The sequence below is a fragment of the Aricia agestis genome, chromosome 16 (genome assembly GCF_905147365.1).
Source record: "Aricia agestis chromosome 16, ilAriAges1.1, whole genome shotgun sequence".
NCBI lineage: Eukaryota > Metazoa > Arthropoda > Insecta > Lepidoptera > Lycaenidae > Aricia > Aricia agestis.
In genome coordinates this window covers 6,286,097-6,312,423 of record NC_056421.1, presented here as the reverse complement: position 1 = coordinate 6,312,423, position 26,327 = coordinate 6,286,097, and the positions used below count along the sequence as shown (strand labels likewise).

Genomic DNA, 26,327 nt, shown 5'->3' with positions numbered 1-26,327 from the left:
TTTATTTCGTATCTTCTCTCCTCATTTCCTTAAAATTTACTAAGCCAAAAATGTGAACTAAAACATTTATGTAAGTATTTAAAAGTATCCACATTTTCTTCTTATTACTTAATTTCAACTATTTTCTCATGGTATGCATTTTACTTCCACTAGTACCAAAATTATGCGTAAAATATTTAATAATTCATGGGCAAAGCGCATTCCATATTTCGTGATTTTATAATTAAACAGAGGGTTGTTGTCGGCGAAATATTTCTGTTTAATCAGGCGTCGGCTAGGAACGGATTCGTTGACACTAATCTCATGACAATGGTACCGTTTTATCCGGGACACAGCAGAACTACAATTGGACCCGACTATCCAACTGTCCCTTTGTAAGTTGATGTTTATTTAAAAGATATTCTTGGAATTATTGCTCTTGTTAGTCATGCGCATGATTCTATGAAATAAAAAATTACTGGACACATGGCGCGTGGCCGGGAAACAAAATAAAGGCTTCGTTTATTTAATGTTTTCTCAAATTCAATTATTTGCTGAGTTAATTTTATGTCACAGAAATCTGAGATGAGGATGAAATTAAAAGTGGTAATAATTTGGCAGACATATTTATTTTATACTTGTCAAAGATCAGCTTCATTAACATAGCATATTTACAAATTGAAACAAGAGGAAAAACTTTTCACAAAAAGAAATAAATAAATTTAACTAAGCTAATAACTTACCTACGATCAATTTGGTCACCCAACCAAAGCTTATCAACAAAACGTTTTGGTCTTTTCTAACAAGTAAAAGTTAAGTACAAAAGAGTTACACGAATTGACCTAAAACATCCAGAATTTATAAAAAAATTTGGAAGAATTTTATTTTCATTATCTAAGCCGAATACTCGAATAGAGTGACAAATATTATGTTACTATTTATATTCAGACGTTTTAACTATTACATAATATATATTCTGTTAAGTTCAAGAAAAATATAATTTCTCTGTTATGTTTTTACAATCACGCTTCAAATATTTACATATACATACATGTAATTTTATTGCTGAAGAAACCGTAGATTCTATAACGAGCGAATTTTAACTAATAACTAGGTACAACTAAATTATGATAAAGACTAGCTGTAAAAATAGTTTCGTGTAATAATTGTGGTTGTAATTTATGTACACCATCGGCACTAGATGTTTTATTACGTTTACAAGGGCACGTAAATGTATAAGTCATTACACCTTTATAATGCAGTTACACATACACATTTCATTATTCTTAGGGTAAGAGCCTTATCAAAAGAGCGACACCAGTATTGCCATAGACACTCATGTTATGTACAGCACATTTATATATCTTTTAGTGTTTAGAAAATTATGATTCGCTATTTCGATATTATATTATTTACATAGTAATATCTAATTTTTGTGGTGTTAACCTTACTGAATTCCATAAATACTATAAGTACATAATTGAATTTACAATTTATCTAAATAACTACGTAATCGATAACATAAAATAATTTCATTACAATCGATCTCGCAATGTCTTTTTGTTACACATAAATTTTACGATGAATCACTGAAACCGTGGTTAATTTATTTTTATGTCCACACATCTATTTTGATTCACTGTTTTAGTGTTCTTGTATCACATACAAAACATTTTCACGCTTTGTTTCAAACATTTACCTAGTCGAAATTTCGTCCAGAGCTTTAGGAACTGAAGGAGCGGTCGTCTAATGACAGCATGTCGAAGCTATGACGTCACACGACGACATCCCGTGAAGCTTGGTTAGTTGGAGTCTCCGGAGCGAGAACTGGCTGGAAGCAGTGAACGCCCGGGGTGAAATCTTCAACCAACTTTCTTTTCAGAATCGACGAAGAACCTACGTATACATTTGTACCGGGAAATGTACCTCTTCGTCGTCGTCTCCAAATTATAGCGGCGATGACAGCCAACCCGAACGCGATCATAGCGGACAGGCAGCCCAATACGAGCTCAGAATCGGGAGCGCGTTCTGGTACTCTGTCACCGCGCATGGAGCTCACTAAAACTGACATAAGACGGTCACCTTCACTCACTTCCACATCCTGAACACTCTCTGTAGATACTCTCTGAGCACGGCTGGTATCAATAGTCATAGTCTCTGATTTTTCATTTTCTACACCTGGAGTCCTCGAAACGAGTTCTACTTGAATATGATAGATCGTGTCGGGCCATAGCGACAGTGTTACACGTGTAGAATCGGTAAAAAGATTTCCTTTCAAACCTCCGCCGTCTACTTCCCAAGTAACTAAATACACGCCGCGAGTTATTCTCGGCTCCCAAGCGATTTCTCCAATTACAAGAACTTTTTGATGAATGAGTGATATTTCTTTCAGCGTCCACTTGTGTTCATCGTGACTAGATGAGTTGGTGTCATGAGCTACCCACGTTTCGTCTGGACTGTAGATAGTCACGAGCCCTTGCGGATCGACGACCAGAACTCTAAGAAGTGCACCCTCATTGTTCGACGGTACTCTCGTTGCCAGTGATTGAGTCTGGATGATTTGACGCCAAGGTCCTTCGGCAGCTTTTCGCATAACCACGTACACTAAAGGAGCCGGATTGGAAGCGGCCCGCGGTACTGGGGGTGGCCAGCGAGCTAGAGCACCGCTTACTCTCATCACTCCTTCGCCCTTAGTGTGGATAACGGGTTGAGTTTGAGACGCACGAGCAGCTCCGGTATGAAATTCACATGCCACTTTGCAGCCAGGAAACTGTAACAAAAGATAGGGTTAGTGTCTCGAAACTGAAATATAGACCAAAATTCTATTTTACTTTATCTTAAAGACACTTACGCAAATATCATTTTCGTCGCACACCGCCCCCCAAACTTGATAGTTCGATTGAAGTAGCTCACAGTTTTCCCAGCACTGAAACAAGAGAAAGAAACTTTATAACGAATGTCACGCTTTTATTAGCCATCAAGCCATAACGTGTCTCGGACTTTAATGACTAAGATTCGTCAACGAGCGGACCTATAATTTAAAAAACGTACGCGAATAAAACAAAGCAATGCATGCTTCCGAGATAATGAAATTCCAACGAAAAATAATTTATTAAATTACTGTTATTACATCGTCTCGGAAGCTAAATGTACTGTAATAAATTATACTTCTGGAAACAAATCGTGCCACCTTAAACCGACTAGGAGTGGTAAACAAATAACGACAAATTTTATTTGATGGTCGCCTCAGATACAGCATTTGTCATTGGAAAGGCTCATTAGTCGGAGTTGACGTTAACTTGACGCCCACTCCGCTCTAAGCTTTAATAATTATAAGAACGGGCATGAGCCCCGGTTATTAATTACTGTTATTGACAAAACGTTCTGTCGTCCGCAATCCGCGGGGCGTTTGAAGTGGCAATATTATTGATTTTAGCCATTTCGTCTCCGCTTTGAAGGTGCCACGCTTGAATGCAGTTAATAAACATGAAGGTCGTAAAACAAAGGCTGTCTCCAATAAAACTAAAATGCTTTTAAGATAAAGCGCTGAACTAATGCACATGTTTGCTTATGAAGAAAGAAGGAAAGGAAATAACATGCTCCTCTATCATAAAATATAACAGACATTAATTAACCCTAATTACGATGTATTTTTACTTAATTACATATTTGATAACTTTTTCAACATTCTTATCGCCGATAGACATAAACAAACATTATGTATGTCGGTCGTGATTAAAATACGCCAATTAAGAAGCCCTACCTTGGTGCTTTTATAGGCTTATATATCAATTATCTTTACGACGATTCGGCAAACCGGTGATGATGTTAGATGTAAATTATTAGAAGATAGCGGTAAATGTTTATGACTTAATACAACGCATTTGTAAGTTAATGGCCGTCGGTTCCGGCTCTGATTGTGGCGCTGTCGGCATCGTGTGTGAGGTATAACAAATATTAAAACTATACATGGCTCTATTTCTGCTCCGATTCTAACGGTCTTACCTTCTTCGTCTTACAACTTTCCATATTAATTGCTACTTCAATCTTCAAATTACTTCTATTAAATATCATATTCTCTACACTAGATCAAGAGATATTGCAGTAGATAACAGACAAAAATAGATAAATTAAAATTCAGATAAAGAGAAAGGAATAAGATTACTTATCTAGAGCTGATATCTAAAGATAAAGTTGTAAGCAGGTGATGGAAATGACCAGATAGTCAGAACCTTTTCTGTAAATGCTAATAGTAAGGCTATAAGGCAAAGATGTTGTAAATAAAAGCATTACTCACCATAAAGCAATCAGGGCCTTGCAAACAAGATGACTCGCCGCCTGACCGGGGTGCCGCGAACTAAAACAAATAAAAGGACTTCATTAGAATAAGGCTCTACAAAATCTTTCTTTTTCTCTATAGAAGGTATTAACGGTAGCACTTAAGGATATTCAATGATTACTTAAGGTATTTAATGGAATTTTAAAAACTTTGTATCAAAAGCTGAAGTAAATAGTTCATCAAATAATCATTAGATAAAATATTATGTCTTCGAGTGTGGCTGCTGAAGAAAGTATAATATTGTGTGTGTGAAAGAAGTAATAAAAAAGCATCCACCACATTATAAGATAGGGATAACATTATAATTAGAAATGTCCAAATGAATAAAGACACACAAACCAAAAGTGGAACGGAATCGAAAAAGACAAGTTAATTTAAATGATATCACAACCGTGGCATTGTAAAGGTACAAAATTTAATTAACGATTGCATATTATAAAATACGTTTAATTATTACTCGGGAGCCGAACACTTACGTTATCTAAGTCGAGAGGGAACGAAAAAAGAAGGCTCGAGCACTCGTTTTAATGTATTTGATAAAGTGACAGGCTGGCATCCACGGCCTTTATCACCTGATACTATGTTAAAGTCACTAGTAAAACTTCCAATATTGGTGATAAAATATTTATTGCTATGGATAATAAGCCTATTAAAGCGTTTTTTTCGAAAGCAGATGCATAGGATGCAATTAAAGTAATGAAAAATATTTAAAAAACAAATGACAGCAAAATAGATATAATTTTTAAATTTTCGATTTTTGACTTTTAAGTGGATTAAAATGGATTAAAATGAGTCGAGGACGAAAAGGAAAAAACACATTAATATTGTAATATATTTGTTATAATTATCTCCCTGAAACTTTTTAATCGGGACTTAACGCGACTTATTTAAGTAGTAATGCTACTACGAGTACAACGGCCGTGGTCACGAGGGGACCATCCCCTCGTGACCACGGCCGTTGCAACACGGCCGAAACGTCGAGAAAAAGTATGTACTCGTAGTAGCATTACTACATAAATAAGTCGCGTTAAGTCCCGATTAAAAAGTTTCATTATAATGCAACGCGAAAGTTTAAAATGTTAATTATCTCCCTGTACGGTGCATCTAATAAAACATGTTGTGTCTCTATTTATCTATGAAAAGTATTATTAAGTTATTATAGCTCATTGTTATCTTAATTATAAATTAATTCAAAATACGGCCCAAAGTATCTTTGTTCTGCCTAATTAAAATTATTGGCTTACTGTGGAATATAAATAGTAATGGTAAGTTTTATCTAAGTAATGATTAATTTCCTTCGTTTGTTTAATATCATAAATTAAACATTAATTTTACTCATTTTAATTAAGCTAATATGAAGATATTTAACTATATATATGCATTTGTTTTATTTCATCGTAACGCATACTGTAACAACTCAATGATTTGAAATTAACACTGAATTTCATAAGTTGTCCCAAAGACGATATGATTATAATTTTATTTTTACGTGGGAGAGCCATGCTTCGGCACGAATGGGCCGGCTCGACCGGAGAAATACCACGGGCTCATAGAAAACCGGCGTGAAACGCGCTTGCACTGTGTTTCGCCGAGTGAGTGAGTTTACCGGAGGCTCCATCCCCTACCCTTTTCCCTTCCCTACCCTCCCCTATTACCCTATTCCCTCTTAAAAGACCGGCAACGCACCTGCAGCTCTGCGAGTGTCTATGGCCGACGGAAGTTGCTTTCCATCAGTGACCCGTTTGCTCGGTTGCCCCCTTATTTCATTACAAAAATTGACATTTCCTACTTTAGTCCTAAGACATGTTAAATTCGGGTGCACTGATATGCGTGTCTTTGAAAATAAAATGCCTCTATAAATGTAATCAATGGGACAATAAAGCGAAAACAAAAGCAAACAATGGGAGCTTTTTGAAACAAAAGAAAAAAATAGTCACATCAACACATCCATTTGCGTGGCAAAACAAAAGTACTGTTAGACCACTATCACTCCTAATGAGGCCAATCTGTAGCCATCAAACGACCACAAAATAAATAGAAACAGAAGGTAAAATTCCACTCCTCCACTACAATATTTGGGAATCTAATCTGACACGCGCAACGGAAATGATGCGCCTTCACCTTCCACCGGGCGAAAGTACAAAAGTGAGCCACTCACAACACACATGTGCTTGCGTTCTGTCTCCATTTATTCTGTGAAACTTCTTCCATTATTCGATGTAATCATCGTAATTTTTCACACAATTTATTTTTTTTGGACGCAACATGGCCCACGGAAGTGTTTCACATCGGATAATGACAACAAAAATGCTCTCATTCTCTCATCTTTGTTATAATGCACATAATAATATAAGAAATGTGTGTGAAGCTTTTTATTTTTATTTTGAAAATGTTTATCCATGTTATGATAAAGGTTTCAACTTTCAATGATTTAAAATTATGTGACTTTTAGGTACCATCGAGGAAGTTGATTCCTATGCAATTGACAGACCAACGTTATTTGGTCGAATATGTCAATTCAATGTTAATTGTTATCTGTCAGCTGGGTTTGACGTAACGCAACCAAACTACTTAAGACCCCGATTTGCATAGAAATCAACTTCTCTGATAGTACATGTGTTCATTTTGTACCACTAAGTACTCTATTAAAATTATTAGTCTTGACGACCTCGGTGGCTCAGTGGTGAGCGCGTTGGTAGCTCAAGCCGGGGGTCTTGGGTTCGAATCCCGCCAACGGACCAAAAATTTTTCTAAGTTCCTGGGTCATGGACGTGTATTAAATATGTGTATTATATTATAATTAAAATCTTTAATATATGTATAGTATAAAAGTATTAAATATATTTCCGTTGTCTGATACCTGTAACACAAGTCCTTCAGGTACTTATCACGGGGCCAGACTGACGTGGTGTAAAGCGTCCATAGATATTACTATTATTCAAAGTCTTTGAGACAAAAATCAGTTATAAACTCAATTTTTGTCCATGCAAATGACAACAGCAATCAGTGCGTTTATAAAAGTTCGTTCGAATAAAAATGACTTTAAAGAGTTCAAAATACGAAAGTCAAACAAAACAAAACGTTCGACTCACCATCTACATGAAGGGAAGTGAGTAATGAATGGAGATTGAAATCAGGCACTGTGTTAGATGCCGACATAGATTATTCTTTTGTTAATCAAACAATATTTATTGAATAATATTCAATTAATCTTACGCTTGACTTTGAACACAATTGAAAAGTATTTTGAAAGTCAGCTAGTCGGTTAGAACTTAAAAGAATACTAGAAGCTCCTTGAGACGTTTTAAGTCCCGAATTTATAGTCATATATATTTTAAGAATTAGAAGTTAGGAGAAAGTACTAGATAAGAACAGTAAATTATGCATTAGCTTGAGCAATAACAAAGTTAGTGTTGAAAAAATAATACAAATTTAATGATTTCTCCAAAACGTCAAAAATTAATTAATTATGATGATGTCAATGTAGAATTTATCTTTAATTTTTAAGATAGAAATCAACGCAATTCACATTCACTGATTATTGATTTTATAGCGGATGTACAGAAAAAAATATTTTTCTTTCTGTAATTTAAAGTGATGTAATGATTTCTAGGAAATCGTTAGTTTTTATGAACGTTATCTCTTGGAAGATGAAAATTTCCATGTTTTTAGGGTTCCGTAGCCAAATGGCAAAAAACGGAACCCTTTTTGTAAACTTGACAAAACTTTCTTTTGTGTCTATTTCAAATTTCCATTACTGAATCAATAAATATGTAGATTGTAGAGGTAGGTGGAAGAGGTATATTTGTTTTCCTAACACAAGCAAGCAGATTTAAAATATGCTGCATAATTTTAAAAGTTATTTTTGACTTGTATTTTCGTTAGTTTTTTAAATAACCCATAAAACGAAACACCTGCTTTAAACTTAAGTTATCGTCCTTCTAATTCTAGGGAATACTTTCGAAAATAGAACGTAAAATCTCCATAAAGGGAGTAATGTGATAATAGAGAGGTCGGTTTTTGTTTTTTTATATAATAACACTTAACGTTTTCGAAAGCCATTAAAAGTAATCGAGCAGGCCGGGCTCGGAGCTAATCGGTGGGCATACGTTTACAATCAATCCATCAACTTACCCATAACCTAACTATCGATGATCTTCATTTATCATTTTGTTTTGTGAGTAGCAAACGATCGCTCTTGGGGGCCATACCAAAACTAATACAGAATCAAACACGTTTATTCTCGACCTCTGATGACCTCGATTAATTGAAATGATCGAGAGAAGAGCTGTCTCAGTAGCAAATATTAGGAATTTAGTCAGGCTACCGCGATTTTGATCATTTAGTTTTTTTTGTAACTTGAGTTCAGAGAGGTCAATATTACAATCGTTAAGTTTTTATGTGATTTCTAACTTGAGCTTTACCATAATATTATAATAATTAATTTTGTATCCGATAGTAAAGTAATAAATAATGCTGTATGATTTAGTCACAAAATACCTAGTTTTTTAAAAGCTTTAGAGTACTAAGTATAAAATTTGCTCTAGGTGCACTCTATTTTCGGAGAAAACATTCAAGAAAAAAATATGTTGGGTAAAATGCCAAGAGATATTGTAACTAGTTGGCAGTCCTCTGCACTTAAATATTACAAGGCCATGCTTATTAAATTTTACGATATCATTATATTTAGTTAACAGTTTCATAATTCACAACAAAATATTCAAAGATGTGTCACCTCTTGCACAGTTTGTAAATGCGAATTCACGTACGAAAGTGAATTTTTCTTTCATTTATTTAAAATGTACGCCTACGCTTTTGTGCTTGATAATATAAAATTTTCTAAAGAGCTAAAACATAGCTTAAGAAAGCCAAAGTGAAGAAAAAGAAATGTAATTTTCTTGAGAGAGCAACCACGTCTAGACCGGAACAAAAAAGTTTTAAAACGCTTGTACAGAGAAAAAGTTATATGTTATATTATGTAATAATACATATTATATCAAAATACATTCCGAATACACAGATATCTCCTAGGATGAAACTAATTAATAAAAAAAACCGGCCAAGTGCGAGTCGGACTCGCGCACCGAGGGTTCCGACAGCTTAAAGGTATTATAGACCTGAGTATTTGGTATGAATTTCAATTTAATACCTCTACGCGTTTATGAGGAAATGGGTAGTAAGTTTAAAATTATTAAAAAAAATATATTATGTGATGTAACTAAAAATTTATGGTTTTCGTAATTTTTCCTTTATCTATGCTATAAGACGTTGCTTCGTACCAAATTTCAAGATTCTGAGTTCACGGGAAGCACCCTGTAGGTTTTGATTCCCTTGCAAGTGTCGAAAATTTGCGGCATAAACGGCTGTATCTTTTGATTGCGTTGGCTTAGAAGTTTGATTTTTTCACAGCTTCAAGGGACAGTAGACCTGAGTAATTGATATAAATTTCAGCTTCATACCTCCACGCGTTCCTGAGAAAAAGGGTCTTGACAGACGGACAGACGGACAACAAAGTGATCCTATAAGGGTTCCGTTTTTTCCTTTTGAGGTACGGAACCCTAAAAACAGTAATTTTACTTTGATTTTACGTCCTAAGAGACAGAACGTTAGTATTAACTAATCACAGTAAAAAACAGTAATCTAAATACTAAAAACACAAAATCGGCCAAGTGCGAGTTGGACTCGCCCACGAAGGGTTCCGCAGCAGCAATAAGGTTTATTTTTATAAAATTAAAAGGTTTTTGATTTATTTTTATATTCCAGTTGATTTACCTATATTGAAAGTTAAATTATGGTTTACAATTTTTATGCACACATTTTAACACTTTGGAAGAGTCTCTCTCGCAAACTATTCAGGTTAGAAAAAAATGACATTAGAAAACTCAATATGATTTTTAAAGACCTATCCATATATTAGATACCACACATGCATAGGTTATATGAACAAAAAATTTTTTTGTTTCAGTTGTACCCCTAAATTTTAAATATTTTTTCCATTTCGTATCAAAATCTTATTAATGCGTTTCACAGACTACATCTACTTTCCAAGTTTCTATAGTGTATCTCATAGTTTCGAAGAAAAGTGGCTGTGTCATACGGACAGACAGACAGACTACATCTACTTACCAAGTTTATATACTTACTATATCTCATAGTTTCAGAGAAAAGTGGCTGTGACATACGGACAGACAGACAGACAGACATGACGAATTAAGGGTTCCGTTTTTTGCCATTTGACTATGAAGGAACTATGGAGGAACCCTAAAAAGAACGTTGAAATAAATATTTTAAATAAAACTATTGTATCAATTGAGTGCTTCGAAGTGTTCATTAAAGGCCACTTAGAACATTCGAGAAATTGGGAGTAAAAAGTGTGAACAGTGGACGACGCGACACGGTAGATCGGCCGTCTTTGATGACCAATCATCTCAGCCGATTAGAGCCCCAGTCCGTAGTTCCGCCATCGCATAGTGAGTAGCGAGAATCATACAATTTCATCCAAAGAGCAATGCGTAAGCTTTTAAAACATAATTTGGATTACGACTTTTTGAATCTACAATTATATTTCGTTTGGCGTTGATTGCTCATGAATAATATCTATGAATACATCAAGTGTGAATCCAATTAAAAAGTGTAAATGAAATTATAACAAGACGTATAGTTTTGTGACCGGAGATAGCGCTTCGTTCATGAGATAATACTGTAATCTAAATGTGAATAAATTTATGATTCCCTATTTCATACCCCGCATTGTTACTTTAAGGTTTTGAAAGCGATAATTAGGAAAGTATAAATAATTTATATTTGGTATTATAGATTCCCCCATAAGTTTTATCCAATTAACATTGACTTTACAAAATAGATGTTCCTTTTTGCACCTTTTTAAGGTTTTGGTTTCAAGTTATGTTTGAACCATAATCGCGGTAGAGCTTAATTTAATTTTGTTCTATCTCCTTTAATAGTTTTGCACATCATTAATTCATACCTATAACCATCTTCTGTATTGGGTTATCCTGTAGATAAGTTTGTAATAAATAATACTACAAAATATTTACAACCGGAGATCGAACCTATTTCTTTTAAAGAAATCGGTTAACAATTAAAATTACTTACAGAATTATGCATTTACTTTAACTTTATTACTAAAAAGTTTAGTAGCTAAACATTATTTTGTTTTAATGTAAATACAAATGGAAAAACAGATGGAGATATCGAGCGCATGCCTTCGCCGAGCGTTATTTTATTTGATCAGTTGAAGGTAAACTCTATTACGGAACGTTTTTAGTAGGAATTCAATTTCAGCTCCCACTGTGTTCTTAATAGAAACTAGGTTGGATATGTATGGATGAAAATATTGATGTCGTGTATCGATAGCTGTTTATTTTTCTTCGTTCCAAATTCAACGAGCTTAAATATTACAGGTGCTTTAGAGAAGTACTATCAGAGAAGTTGATTCCTAGGCAGATGGGGCATCTACGTAGTTTGGTAGCTAAACATTATTTACTTCGTTAAACCCAGCCAACAGCTAATCACAATTAACATTGAATTGACATGATCCAACCAAATGATGGTGGTCAACTGCCTAGGAATTAATTTTCTCGATGGAACATATTATTTATAGGTGAAATTTTATTTACTGATGATAAAAATGCTGTTAAAATTAATTTTAAGTTTGCTATGGATTCCTACTTTAACTTCGGTGCAGAATAAATTATACATTTCGAGTATTATAAAACAAACCTTTGGTGCAAATATCAATAAAGTTGTGAATAATGGCATCGAAACATAAAATTGTAACACAACAAAAATTTGTTGCAGCGTGTTACATTTTTAAAAACGTAAGTGACAACACAATACGTGCTAATGAAAGATATGTCCCAGTTGGCAATAAAAGATGGGCTCATCATTAGGCTCCGGCGATGATATGAATTTTTCATGAAATATAGTCGGATCGGTTTATCTCACGTATACAAGCCTGTATTATTTTCATTTGTTACCTTTTTTATCGACTTACAGTTTTATCTCGTTGCGAACGACTATAAAGTGTCGTATCTGACGGACGCGAGGAGCAATTCATTAAATGTAAAATAGAAACAATACTTTACGACTTTTTGTGCCCCGTTTACGTCCAGAATAATCTTTAAATTAAGGTAATACGCCTTTTAATCCGGCCGGAGTTATGGTTACGGGCGCGCCCTGCCAATTTTGTGTATTAAGGTTTTTTACCAATCCTCGACGTATAATTATGTGGACTATCCTTAAGCTATTTTTAAATTGACCGCGGAGGTCTCAAAGTCTAGTTTTATTATAAAAGGATAATAGATATGCGCCGTGATCGATAATAGCATGATTGGCATCGTCATAAATTATATCCAAGTTTTTATGAGAGTTATCAAAATAATTACATATGGTAATAAACGTCGATAAACTGTATTAATACACGAACATCCCTTTTTGTAAAAAAATAATCGGATAACCGAGTCTTCGGCTCGGATCGGATTAATAGCTCGGTTACAAAAAGTGAGGTTATTTATTGTAATAATACTGAAATGGTTGTAATAAGTAACCTACTGGCTTAGCTAGATGAAACAAACTTGGTACTAACAGCTAATATACGAAAAGAAGTGAACGTTCATCGCAATATATTCAAATAAAGCGCAAGATTTCACTCCTTTTTGTATGCAAATGTTGGACAGTCTTAATGGCTAGCACAAAGAAATGTAATCAGGATGACACTACACGTTTGTGAAATTTGAGAAATGTATAATTCAAGCGCGTACACAATCAAGGGCTAAATTACAGCTTCATACAGCCTCCCACGCGATCTGACACACGCGACACTTTCTTGTACGGTTGGCAAAAAAGTGCACGGTTCGAGAAATATTATTAGATCATCGATTTTACATAGTTTACTTTCCTTTCCTACGATATGCAGAATATGTTGGAAATCTATAGTAGTAGTTTTTGTTTTATTAGCTTTTGTAAAATGACTTTCGATATTATTGTTTCCTTCTGAACGACGTTCAGGCTCTCACTTATCGACAAGTTCACTTCGACAACTTCTAATCTTGGATTTTTGCTTTCTCTACCTTACGTAGGCGCTTAACATATATAGCATATTGTGCCAGGCGACCGCATATAAATGCGGTAAGAGCAAATAAAACGGTGCTATAATTTCAAATCATACGGACAGAGAATGGGTGTGGACGGCGATCTCATTGTGTGGAAATGATGTAACCGCTATTAAAAGTGTGGGTAGTATTGAATATTTCTTGCGACGAAGACGTCGTAAGGTCATATCGTTATTTTATATCTCGGCCGAGACAATAGCATACGTTTCCAATAAGAAAACTGGATCTAAGTGGTTATGGAGTCGCATTTCAGAATCAACGTCAAATGCAGTTCGTAAACTCGATTTAGCATCGAATGTTATTGCCCGATAGCGCTTCCAGTATTGTTTTATTGTGGTTTATTATATTTTATATCGGTTCTGTAACATGAGATGCTCCTGGGTGCTCGATTCTCTTGTGATTATAATACGAAATCAGTAACGTAAACCATAACCTTATTTTTCGGCGCTTGGAGACGTGATTTCAGTTTTGTTCACTTTTAACTTCGCTCATTCCGATAGTATAAAGTCTAGATTCCCAAACTTTACTTTTTCTGCCTCTTTGGCTTCTACAAAGTTTGTTTTAGGTAAATAACTACAAGGAGTTTCGTCATTATCCTACCATTAACATCGAACATGACATACTTTTATTCCAAAATCGATTAACGACTTAATGATTGTTTCTATTAAGTCCAAAACTATACAAGTCACTATATTTTATGTAGTATCTCCAATAGAACAAATATTTAAAGTACTCGTGTACTGCAGTTAATTTTTTAATTATTATATTATTAAACTTTTTAAATATCGAATGTCTAACCGAACTTTTTCAATATAAATAAGTCACTATATTTTATCTAGTATCTCCAATAGAACAAATTTTTAAAGTACTCGTGTACTGCAGTTAATTTTTTAATTATTATATTATTAAACTTTTTAAATATCGAATGTCTAACCGACCTTTTTCAATATAAATACGTGCAACGACAAGATAATCAATTTTCTGATACGTTTATTGAAATTTCGTATAACCGCATACGAATCCAAGTTGAACCATAAATTGATACACCTAACGTAATAAAATTGACATTTATAGATCATTAAATACTTTAAAGATACCTCAATTCAATTTCGGACCATAACGCTTCTACCGAATTGAATCTGTACAATAAATCATATTTTGTAATAAACTGCATCCGCTACTTTGGCGAGAACTTTTTATGTTGCCAATTAAACTGAAAGCTTGGCAATCGCAAAAAATTCTGCCGCAAAAAAAATGTTTACAACAAAAATAGTACGTCAAGTAATTAGTATCAGCAATTAGCATACAAATTCGTACCGTGACTATTTTAGTAAACTTTCAAATTCATCAGAGAGATTTATTTCTCGTCGTAGATTAGGATTCTGTCTCGTTCTAGCTCGTCCATCGTGTATATTGCCGTCTCGCAATCTGATCTCGTCAGTTTTTGTAAGTCTCAGAAGTTCTTTGGAGCATGCGACAGATGCTCGGTCGGCTGACGCCGTAACGAAGCGTGTTCCGATTGGGATAATCAATCAAATCTTTGATTGTTTGACGGGCGGATCTCCGATTTTAAATGTTATATCGAGATTACCGATGGCATATATTTATCGATTGCTTTGAAACTTGTTTTAATCGATATTCAAATGTTAAAAATATATTTCATACCGTGAACGTTTATGAAATGTTTCTCATCATCAAAAAGTCAAAGTATATAAGCTGTTTGATCACATTCAATGTTTTAGATTTTTTCTAATCTTTGATTTATCCACTTCAAACCTACATAAAAATGCTTAAAACAGAAACTTCTACAATTTGAAAAATAGTCCTTTTAATGCATTAGTATAGTCGAAAATCTATTGGCAGCTCTGACTTTTAAAACATCCTTCTCTCTGTTTTATTTCATAATCCGAAGCAACAGGTCATAACAAAAAGAACCCACATCATACTATTTATACTCTACAATTAATTGACCGTGCAATTTACTGTAAGTTTTAGAATAAATCTTCTAGATAATATCATTAATATTAATCCTGCGGACACGTAGAGAAAGTACCGCTCGGACGCGTACGATATCGAACATCAAAGCCTTATCTGCATGTCAGACTGGATATTAGTTTATCACCTTTAGAATCACACAGTCAGATTTTATTACCGCTTTACTGTTATCTGACCAATTCGACTAGCTTTTGCCGGCAACTGCGATTGAAACCAGAGCGAAAATAGATGTATAATATACCTAATATATACGTCTAGTCTCGCTCTAGTAACTAGTCATTCTATTTTATAGAACGGAAAGAGCAAAGGATCTGCTGCTTGTGTTTTGGCAAGTTTATTTGTGTACTATATTTAAATAGCTCATTTTCACGAAAATGTCCTTTACGATACTAGAAATTTCCAGTATCGTATTCTTATTACATTTATCATAACCTTGCATAGACTTTGAGAGAAGCTTCTATAATCTATTTGCTCAAAAAATCTCAGTCGCTTATCAACTCAGACGCCTCAAACTGCCTGACTGTATTTTCCATATTATAAAAGTACAGTACTTTCAATAATAGTACTTCGACACCTAGAAATTTCTCGGTCAAGAACATTATAACAAGGAATATAATTTCCATCGGCGTAATCACGATGGCTCAAGGGAACTGTAGAATGCAGCCCCGATACTTAACCGTTACTGTATCGATATACATGACGTAGTATATCCATACTTCCATATCCATACTAATCCATACTAATATTGTAAATGCGAAAGTGTGTCAGTTTGTCCGTCTGTCTGTTATCTCTTCATGCCTAAACCGCTGAACCGATTTTGCTGAAATTTAGCATGGAGATACTTTGAGTCCGGGGAAAGGACATAGGATACTTTTTGTCCCGGGAAAATATACGGTTCCCGCGCGATAAACGAGCTTTGGCGCAACGGAGTTGCGGGCGTCATCTAGTTAAATGTAATTACGTATATATATTAATATATGTAATTACGTAAGAAGTAGAAGGATATCTTGATAACGGAACTACTGATTTAGAAATCTCAATTTTTGTTGATTGTGAGTTGGGACCAATTTGTGGCGATAACACGATTGATTTATTTTTAGACATGATGTTCGCGGTACCTTTACTTCTCGCGGTAAACATACATTTTGCTGAAGAAAAAACTATCAGGCATCTAACTGAACCCAGTTGATTCAATTAGATAAATGTACTTTTGCCAGTCACGTTCTACTTCGCTAAGTAAGTTAGTATTAGACTAAATGGTTCCTTAACGTCCCGGTTACTAAGATATACGGACATCCCGTGTACCTACGAAGGCGTAAAGACGACATCCAAATGGTTATGTTTCGCCATGTATCTGATTTAAGCGGTGACACGTCGTTTATTTCGCTTACAGTTTCTTGCGTAGATGCGATCGATACATTGCTTGTTTCTCGGTAAATGGCTTGGCCTGGGATCATACTACTAATATTGTGCAGTGGCGTAGCTAGAACAGTTGATTTGGGGCCCCGTACTCAATATTGAGCAGTGGTGTAACAAGGATCAGTTGCGCCGGGACCCTGAATTAATAACTTATTTGAGACATTTATGATTTAGCCCAGTGATTTTTTTTAAATACACATGTATTAATAGTTCTTTTCCGAGTTAAGCTTTTTACGCTAACCTGTAATCTATTTATCAAAGAAATTCGGCTAACTCTTGTAAATATAATATGTGAGAGATTCCTAATTAAAGAATATCAAAATTAATAGCTACATACCTTTTCCAACCATAATTATTTTATATTCAATTCTAATTTCTAACACACATACTGAAATGACTAACAACCAATTAAGAATAACAAGAACTAAGTGGTTTACTCATACGTACCATAATATTTTACCATAATTTATATTTGGCGAATAAATTTTAAGTGGGTAATACGCATAACTGTTTCCAGGCTATGTTTAGACCTAGGTCTAAACTAGATTACAGCTAGGCATCAATCAAATTAGTGTGTACGCTTATTAAGTACAGCTATGGTAAACCTTATTCAATACCTTATTTGCTATTTCCGTTATTTCGCCCTGATCTATAACGAACAATGATATTGGTGTACAGTTGCAATACATTTACAGTTGCATCGAGGGAAAGTTCTAGATAATATACGTGCATAGACTACTGTTCTACGAAAGGAATGTGTAGAATTTATATGTGGAGACATTTTAAGGTTATGCGTAGTTAAAATGCTAAATTAGGTACTTTGGGTAATTTTTATGTAGCTCCTCCAGTTTTGACGATAACAGATAAGTACCTGGATGACCGAGCTTTGCTCGGTATAGCAAACACTCATTGACTTCGTGTTACTTAATAACACCATCTGCTGGTCGTTAAAACAATTAGTTGCTCACATAATAGTATTATTATTCGCCAATAATGTCAGGAAGAGTCATATTTTTCAGTTTATCGATTATTGATTAAACACGAATAAAATACATTTTCTGGAAATGATGCCTAGCTAGATCGATTTATGGCATAGTATATTGTACTATATTTGTAGCTACAAAAATAGTGAAGTTAAAAGTAGAAAGAGGCTCTAACAAACTAGGTACCATAGTTAAATATTTTACATAACAATTGTTGCCCCTCGGGCGATGTTTTAAAAACCATTCGAGACATTAATTTTATACGATCGTTTACGAGCACGGCGGGCCTAATTTTATCACGGCAATATATCAAAAGTATAAAATAAGAGCAATTAAAAAGTAGAGACTTGGGTGGAGCAGGCCGCATTCTTACAAATATTTATATATGACTAGAGCAAACGGTAGCGTCGAAAACGGCTAAGGAACATTCCTTATACGTAACATACACGGTTCTTTTAACAAGAACTTTTTCGTAGTCGTACCTTGATTCTGCAATTTTAAAAATTAGTACAACTTTGATCTCGTCCGAGTCCAATCAAACGGCAATACTATTCTCATTAATCATTATACATAATATTGTTAAACTATCGCTTATCGACAGATTTATTAAATTTTTATCAATTTAAATGCGTTTCATATTGGTTTTTGACGTTTATCTACGTTTATCTATCTATCATATAAACTACATCAAAAACTTAACGTAACTTTACAGGAGGCGACAAAGTTTTAAATATTTTTGACCATAAATTCTAAAACTGATCATGTAAAATCAGACAATAATTAAAAAAAAAAACCCCAGTTATTGTGTAATATTTTCTAGTTTAATTATTGTCTGATTTTACAGGATCAATAATGTATTACACAATTCTAAGACAGTCAGAAATAAATACACAAAGTACCTATTTGAGGTAAGCTCGGATATACTTTTTTCCTGTAAAACCAATACCGTATCAATAGGAATGCTCGTGGCTTAACGTTGAACAATCTCGCCTTAAGGCTCCTTATTACAGGTTTAAGGGGAAGCACTTCGGCTTAAAATGTAAATGACTTGCTTAGAACTCAAAAGGATTAGGTGGTAATCTGCATATGTATGATATTGCATACTTTAATATAAGTTTATACGTGGGAGAGCCATGCTTCGGCACGAATGGGCCGGCTCAACCGGATAAATACCACGTTCTCACAGAAAACCGGCGTGAAACAGCGCTTGCGCTGTGTTTCGCCGAGTGAGTGAGTTTACCGGAGGCCAAATCCCCTAACCCCTACCCTATTCCCTCCCTTCCCTTCCCTACCCTCCCCTATTACCCTATTCCCTCTTAAAAGGTCGGCAACGCACTTGCAGCTCTTCTGATGCTGCGGGTGTCCATATGCGACGGAGGTTGCTTTGCATCAGGTGACCCGCTTGCTCGTTTGCCCCCTTATTTCATAAAAAAAGTGTCTAATAGAGTAGTTCTACTTTTAATACAGGCTTACATGGACTAATGAATCATCATCGTTACTTGATTTTGTTCTCTATAGTATTTTGAATCAGTGACTTCTAGAATCGTAATAAATATTCACCCTGTATTTTTATCATGAAAAACACAGAAAAAAGCTTACTGTTACAGTATGACACTGTTATTCATATTATGTAATTAATAACAATGATTAATTACTTAATTAGCTCATAGGAATGCGTATTCATGAGGGATTTAATTAATATGACAAAAACACAACACGACACAAAAAATATGACACAGATCAAAACAAAATTAGTTTTTTTTTTTCTTTTAGTAGTACGAGATTTCTTAATTGCATTAAAAAAATGTGTAACATTATTCAGCCTTCAGGTAAGTATTGTTATTTTTTTTAAATAATCCGAAACTTTAGGTAACTCTTTGCTTTTATAAAAAATCGGTTTTGTTTTTGTGGGGGGTAACAAAGAGACAGATCGTAGACGCACTTTGGCGGTAACAATATAATCAATCAATATTAAGAACATAGCCTTAAGATAGCAAAACCTAAATCAGACTTTTAAGTTACACAGAGTTTTAATGACGAAAATGAACCTTAATATTTCTAAGAAAATTCGGGTCCGCAATTAAAGAAACTTTTGAACTAGTGGTTGAAAAGGCCGGAATAAAAACACGAAGTAAAACATTCCGATGCGGATTCATTATGCGACAAAAGTCTTTCATGAAACTGTTTTAAGCTGAAATTTCAGGTGTTTTGTATAGTCGAAATGCAATTTGCACCGGCTTCAAAACTTTTTTGTCATTAATTTTTGAACGTCTTGTTCGTTAATTGTTTTACAGTTTAACTTTCTGTGTTATTACTGCTGTGCAGTTTCTTTGAGATTTTATGAAATGTTTTAATGCAATTTTGTGAATTTTACAGGGCATTAATCCTTCAAGCCCTATAAGAGGACCGAGGATCGCGTCCACAATAGACTACAATAGCATTTCCAAGAATCCGCGATCGAAGTATGTAATGGTAGTGTAGCTTCAAAGCTATGTAGAAGGAAAACCATTTTTAGAAGTGTTATTCATTTTCGAAGCCACTTGATTAAGTTCATCATTTCCTACGATCCATACTAATGTTATAAATGCGAAAGTTTGTCTGTCTGTTATCTCTTCACGCCCAAACCGCCGATTTTGCTGCAATTTGGTATAGGGATACTTAGAGTCCCGGGAAAGGACATAGGATAACTTTCATCACGGAAAAATGTATGGTTCCCGAGAAATAGAGGAATTTTGGCGCAATGGAGTTGCGGGCTTCATTATAACACTGCATCTTATTTTTTGTTTTTGATCTAAAGCTTCATTAGTAAAAGCAATTTTCGCGACAATATTGCAGTAATGATTTTAAGCAAATTCTATACAGCTCCCGATAATATACGGCCAATTAAGCAAGTGTTAATCTCGCCCTGACAACCATTGCGTCTAGGCAATTACGGAGCTAGACAAAGTTAAGCAACGTCATACGTTACAATTACTGAGAGCCAAAGCAACCGTTTATATATTGAAATGTCTCGTTTGTGCTTTATAAAACATGTATAGAATGTAGATGATTTTATTTAAGAGGAGTCCACACCGCCCTTTTTTCCATACAAACGTTGTCCCCTGTTTCCTCCCTGGATAATGCTAGTAAAGTTATAATTTTTTTCCTGAATATCTACGGCCACTAATACAATGTCCCTATGTTTTCTTTTTTTTCATAATTTAATTTTTAAATAAGATATGAACGTTCAAAAACCCAAAAAAATGGCCAGATTTTCCGATGTGTTCAAACGTCTAGAAAATAGATTTGGCTAGATTATACAAAAAAAAACAAAACATAGGAACATAGCTCAAGCCTTTCTTTAATCTTTAGTGAAAAAAGTACTTAAATCGGTTAAGTTTTGGAGAAGGAATCAGGGGACAACGAATCGTTGATTTTCTGGATTTTCTGCAGTTGTCTCTATCGCGTTCTGCGGTATAGGCTTAAGGTAAGGGAGACAGCTATAGATATTACACGTACTTTTTATTCATTTTTCTAGCCCCTGCGGGATCAAGGATGTGAGCAAGATAGATAAAAAATCTTCTTCTGATAGAAATTAGCATTGAATTGAAGGTACAGATGGTAGTTTTCTACGCGCGGCGTATCCTCTACGGCTTTTAGTGTTTATACTCGTCAAGTTAATTAGGCAAAAGTTTGAATAACCACATGCATCGTCCAAACTAGAAGTACAATATAAATGTAAACTGTATTATACAGTAAACGTAATTACTATGATTTTTTTCAAATGTCCCATTTTCACATCAGAAACGCGAATGACCCAAACAGCTAAGCAACGTTTGATTTCAAAGACATCTACTTGAGTTACCCAAAGTCTGGACTCTAGAGGTTACATTCAACGAAACTTCCAAAATATGCCGATGACATCATTATGCAAATATATTAATGCCGGGTGTTTTTAAATGACAAAGTTTGGCGAAACAGCCGAAACTCCGCAAGAGCCAGATGCCGCGGACAGTTGGTAACAACTGCTTTATAAAACTTTTTTAAACAACGCATAAATCAATGACGGTTCAGAGAAAACTCGTAAAGTGTAAATTTACGGTGATGGTTCTATTCTTGAGGTAATCTATGTCTTTCTTGTGAATTTTTAACGCTCCACTAATCATGCTTCTTTGAGATTATCAAGAAAAGGGTATGTACTTTTGTCTTCGGTGAAAACGTATGAAATAACTATAGCAAACCTATCTACTTTATGCTACTCATAAGGGAAAACTGTATCTGTCTGTTCTTTTGTGATTCCAGATAACATCCAGTTTATTAGAGAATTTACAAAACGATTACCTTTTGGTTGATCAAAGGCTGGTAAATTTGTTTCTTATGAAACTATAAAACAATCAAAATATCTAAGTTTAGTAAACCTCATCTGCATTCAAAGCATAGATATCAAACGTTTATGTCTCCAGTTTTCTAAAAAACTTAGAAAATATTATCATTAAAAATTCCAAACAGGTGCCTGTGTCCTTCGTATAAAAAATCCATTTCACAAAAACCAATATTTTCTTATCGCGGCGTACAATCGTTTCTATTTAAAGATAGATAAGGTAAGACGAACTCTATTGTGCAGTTACGTAGAGATATCAAAAGGGTTACTTTTTTATCGAATCGTTACGCTTCGATCGGTATCCAATTTAGTCCAAGAGCCCACCGTCGATCGTCGCTTTGTCGCAGTCACGTCGATGTTCATTTGTACACGTAATCGACTTATTTGTACATTCTAATTAAACTTGTAAAAAGTCGAATGGAGATAAATTAAATTCCAAAATGCAACTTCGACACTAGTAATTACGAATAGAAACAGGAAGAGTTAAAAATCGAGGCATTGACTAAAAAGCTCGCGTTTTACGATACTTATTTAGTTCTTTTTCGATAAAGTATTGACGTTGAAAAGAGACTTTTTAGTATTTTACGTTACCAATTTTCTAGCACTTCTTTTTATATAATATTAGAATGCCTACGAGAACAAAAACTTTTAACTCATTATCTGACATCTTGAAAACACTTAATAAGCGACGCGTTTTAAACGTATTCAAGTATCTCGCCTGCCCCTCGCTCGTTTATTTAATCTTAAAATAATCAAGTGCTCTTAAGAACACTTCAAAATGGTACAGGCAACATTAGCGCGGGTCAGCGCCCACTTCCAACATTATTGCTACTTAGTGCAGCAAAAACAATGGTATTTAAGTAAAGCGCTGCCTCCTTGACTACTTATCTTTATGCAGCAAATGCACTTGGAATTAAACTTGAGATATTTAAAACGATACAAAAAGCTAATTTAGAGCAATGGTTAGCTCAGTTGGATAAGCATATTATAAACTATTTTTGTAACCGCAAAATTACCATAGAGGTCCTAGTAAAATTGAAAGAATTTTTAATTTTTATATGAGTTATCTTAAAATAGAGACAAGCTGATATTGTCATGAATATAAAACAATCCAAAACATTAATAAATTAGAGCTGATGCTGGATACCCAGTATCATATTTCAATATAATATGCAACAAAATATTTCATATAAAAAAACCTTTTTCCAGATTGAACATTCAAAACCATTTATATCTCAGAATAACTCCAAATATCGCCTCGAGCCATATCAAGGGATACATTGATACGATACAAACTAAATCCAGCTTTCTTAGATAAGGCGAGCTCAGTGCAGCTCAGCCTGACAAATGGTTCGTCTGTGAGGTCACGGGAAGTGAAATCTTATTTCGCTACAAACTGGAATATTATAAACAAAGAATGACCCGATTCAATGAACTACGTACGTACATACATAGAAGATTTGTCCGCAGGACTGTATTTTATAACTTTCTAATGCAGCTTAAGGATAATATAAAGTTACTAGCTGTTGCCCGCGACTTCATCCGCGTTAACATAGTATAATAACAAAGATGGATAGTTTTCTCTTTTTGTTTTTGTGGTTCCTTATACAAAGGGTAAAAACGGACCCTATTTAAGCAAACGTCAATAAACTTTCATGTTTCTAACTCAAGAAATGACGGACTTTCATTGAAACTTTCTACCCCAATTTCACCCCCTTGGGGGTAGAATTACCAGAAACACTTAAATACGTATCCATTCATTTTTAATCAGTAGCACAAAAATAAAGATTCATGTTTCTAACTCAAGAAATGACGGACTTTCATTCAAACTTTCAACTCCAATTTCACTCCCTTGGGGGTAGAATTTCTAAAAACGCTTAAATACCTATCCATTCATTTTTAATCAGCAGTCCAAAAATAAACTTTCATGTTTCTAACTTAAGGAAAGACGGACTTCCATTTAAAATTTCAACCCCTATTTCACCCCCTTGGGGGTAGAGTTTTCAGAAACGCTTAAACACGTATCCAATCATTTTTAATCAGTAACCCAAACATAAAATTTCATGTTTCTAACTCAAGAAATAACGGAGTTTCATTCAAACTTTCAACCCCAATTTCATCCCCTTGGGGGTAGAATTTCCAAAAACACTTAAATACGTATACATTCATTTTTAATCAGTAACCCAAAAATAAAGTTTCATGTTTGTAACTCAAGAAATGATGGACTTTCATTAAAACTTTCAACCCTTATTTCACCCCCTTCGGGGTAAAATTTTCAAAATTCCTTCCTTAGTGGGTGTCTACTTAATAAAACAACCCTACTCACCAAATTTCGTGGCTATTACTACATTACAGTTTTTGCTCAGCGATGATGAATCAGTCAGTCAGTCAGTCAGTCAGGACATGTAATTTTATAAGTATAGATAGATGTAGAGCCCCTATAAAGAGTAAAGGCTCGTCAAGGTATTAATATTTAAATACAGATTACGAGTTTATTGCTAAAAAAATGTTTACTACAGATAGATTAGAATGATAGATTACAGACACGAAAAGACAACGTAATAAACGACGGAATGCAATAAAAAGTTATCCGTAAACATATAAACCCAAAATATACAAGACAAGGCATTTATTATAGTTCACTTACTTTATATTATCCGAATACTAAAAGTATTCGCGTGACTGAATTACTTATAAAAGTATTTAATAAAGTCACAGCCTAAATAAAATAGTAAAACCGTTTATAGCTTAGTTGTAGAGGCATGTCTTTATTATAAATATTCTATTTTTGCTGTTTAATCTTATACTTTATCACGGGTCCTAATAAATATTTTATTGTTTTATTTTATTGCTATAATAACGTTATTGTTTGAGCGTTTTAATATCAGTCGGGTTCAAAAGTTGATTAAAAATTTTATGACTCAGAAAAATAAAACTTTATTACCAGAAATAAAAATAATTGATTAAATAGGCTACTTATAAATTAGTAAAATATTATCTGCTACAATTTAGATGTTAAGAAATCCATACATATTCCAATAGATAATAAACTTCAAAGAATTTCAGTGCCTGCTTAGAAAATATTGCGTTACAAGGTTCCCTGTAGGAAGCTTTGGTAAATACTTGTTTATCGTGCAACGTTCTCCTAAGATACACGCTTGCCCGCGAGTGTACAAGTCTATGGCATGTTCTTAAATAACCCTTCCGACCTATAGCTGTATTTTATATTCCAATTCATTAGCTAGTTTAGTATTAGCTTATCTTTATTGATAATTAAGCTAAAGACTCAATAACGATTAAATTCCTTGCAATGTAGCTAGATGCAGTGATTTTAATTAAGTATTTCTAGTGGTGACTGGTTACTAAACATTAGTCGTAATGAAATTAACGATAAAGTGAATTTAATGATATTGATAATGGTTCATGGAAACGATTATGGTAATAAGAATTTTCTTAATAAAAATGATCATTATGGAGATGAAGTTGATCATGATTGTAATGTTTTCATTGATAATAGCAACAGTGTGATTAATGGAACATAATCAGCTGTAGATGCATTTGCAGCTGCAACCGCGCACCTACATAAAGGTGACAGATCGCTGCTAATACATATAACTAATAGCCTAATACATCGTACTGACAACTATTGGTGCAGAAATAATAAAACTACATAGTCCGTCGTTGAGTATGATGTCGAGATTTGAAAAAATAAAAATTATACATAAATAATTGGCTGAAGGCTCAAGGGAGTTAAAGATAATATCGGCAAAAATTGGAACATACAAATAAAATATCACCGCCAATATAAATATTTTTAACGGAATTTCAACATTTCGTAATCTTTTTAAGATTTGAATTATTATCTTAGACCCCGGAAAAGGATTTCAATAATCGATTTCTAACTTTTGTACCGTGCAAAAGTCAATTAGGGAACTGTATCTGAATTGACAATGGTCAGGGATGGTCGCGTTCCCATTCTTCTGTTCAGAGCTGTTATGCCTGCCACAGGACCTTTATACCGACGACATAAGGATCACTCCGCTGGAACTCCGAGGCAAAATAACTCCAAACGGCCAAGTATACAATACACAAATTATAAACAGTCCACTTGTTATACATCC

At 34.3% G+C, this 26,327-nt stretch overlaps 1 protein-coding gene across 1 annotated transcript in view; it reads right to left on the bottom strand.

Annotated features, from left to right (window-relative positions):
- Positions 1 to 589: 589 nt before the first annotated feature.
- LOC121734833 overlaps positions 590 to 26,327 on the bottom strand; it is a 44,835-nt gene continuing 19,097 nt past the window's right edge. The window contains exons 2-4 of the mRNA XM_042125459.1: positions 4,277 to 4,336; positions 2,831 to 2,905; positions 590 to 2,749 (exon numbers count right to left, since the gene is read on the bottom strand). Coding sequence (XP_041981393.1) covers positions 1,754 to 2,749; positions 2,831 to 2,905; positions 4,277 to 4,336 — 1,131 coding nt within the window. The 3' untranslated portion in view covers positions 590 to 1,753. The remainder of the gene's footprint in view (positions 2,750 to 2,830; positions 2,906 to 4,276; positions 4,337 to 26,327) is intronic.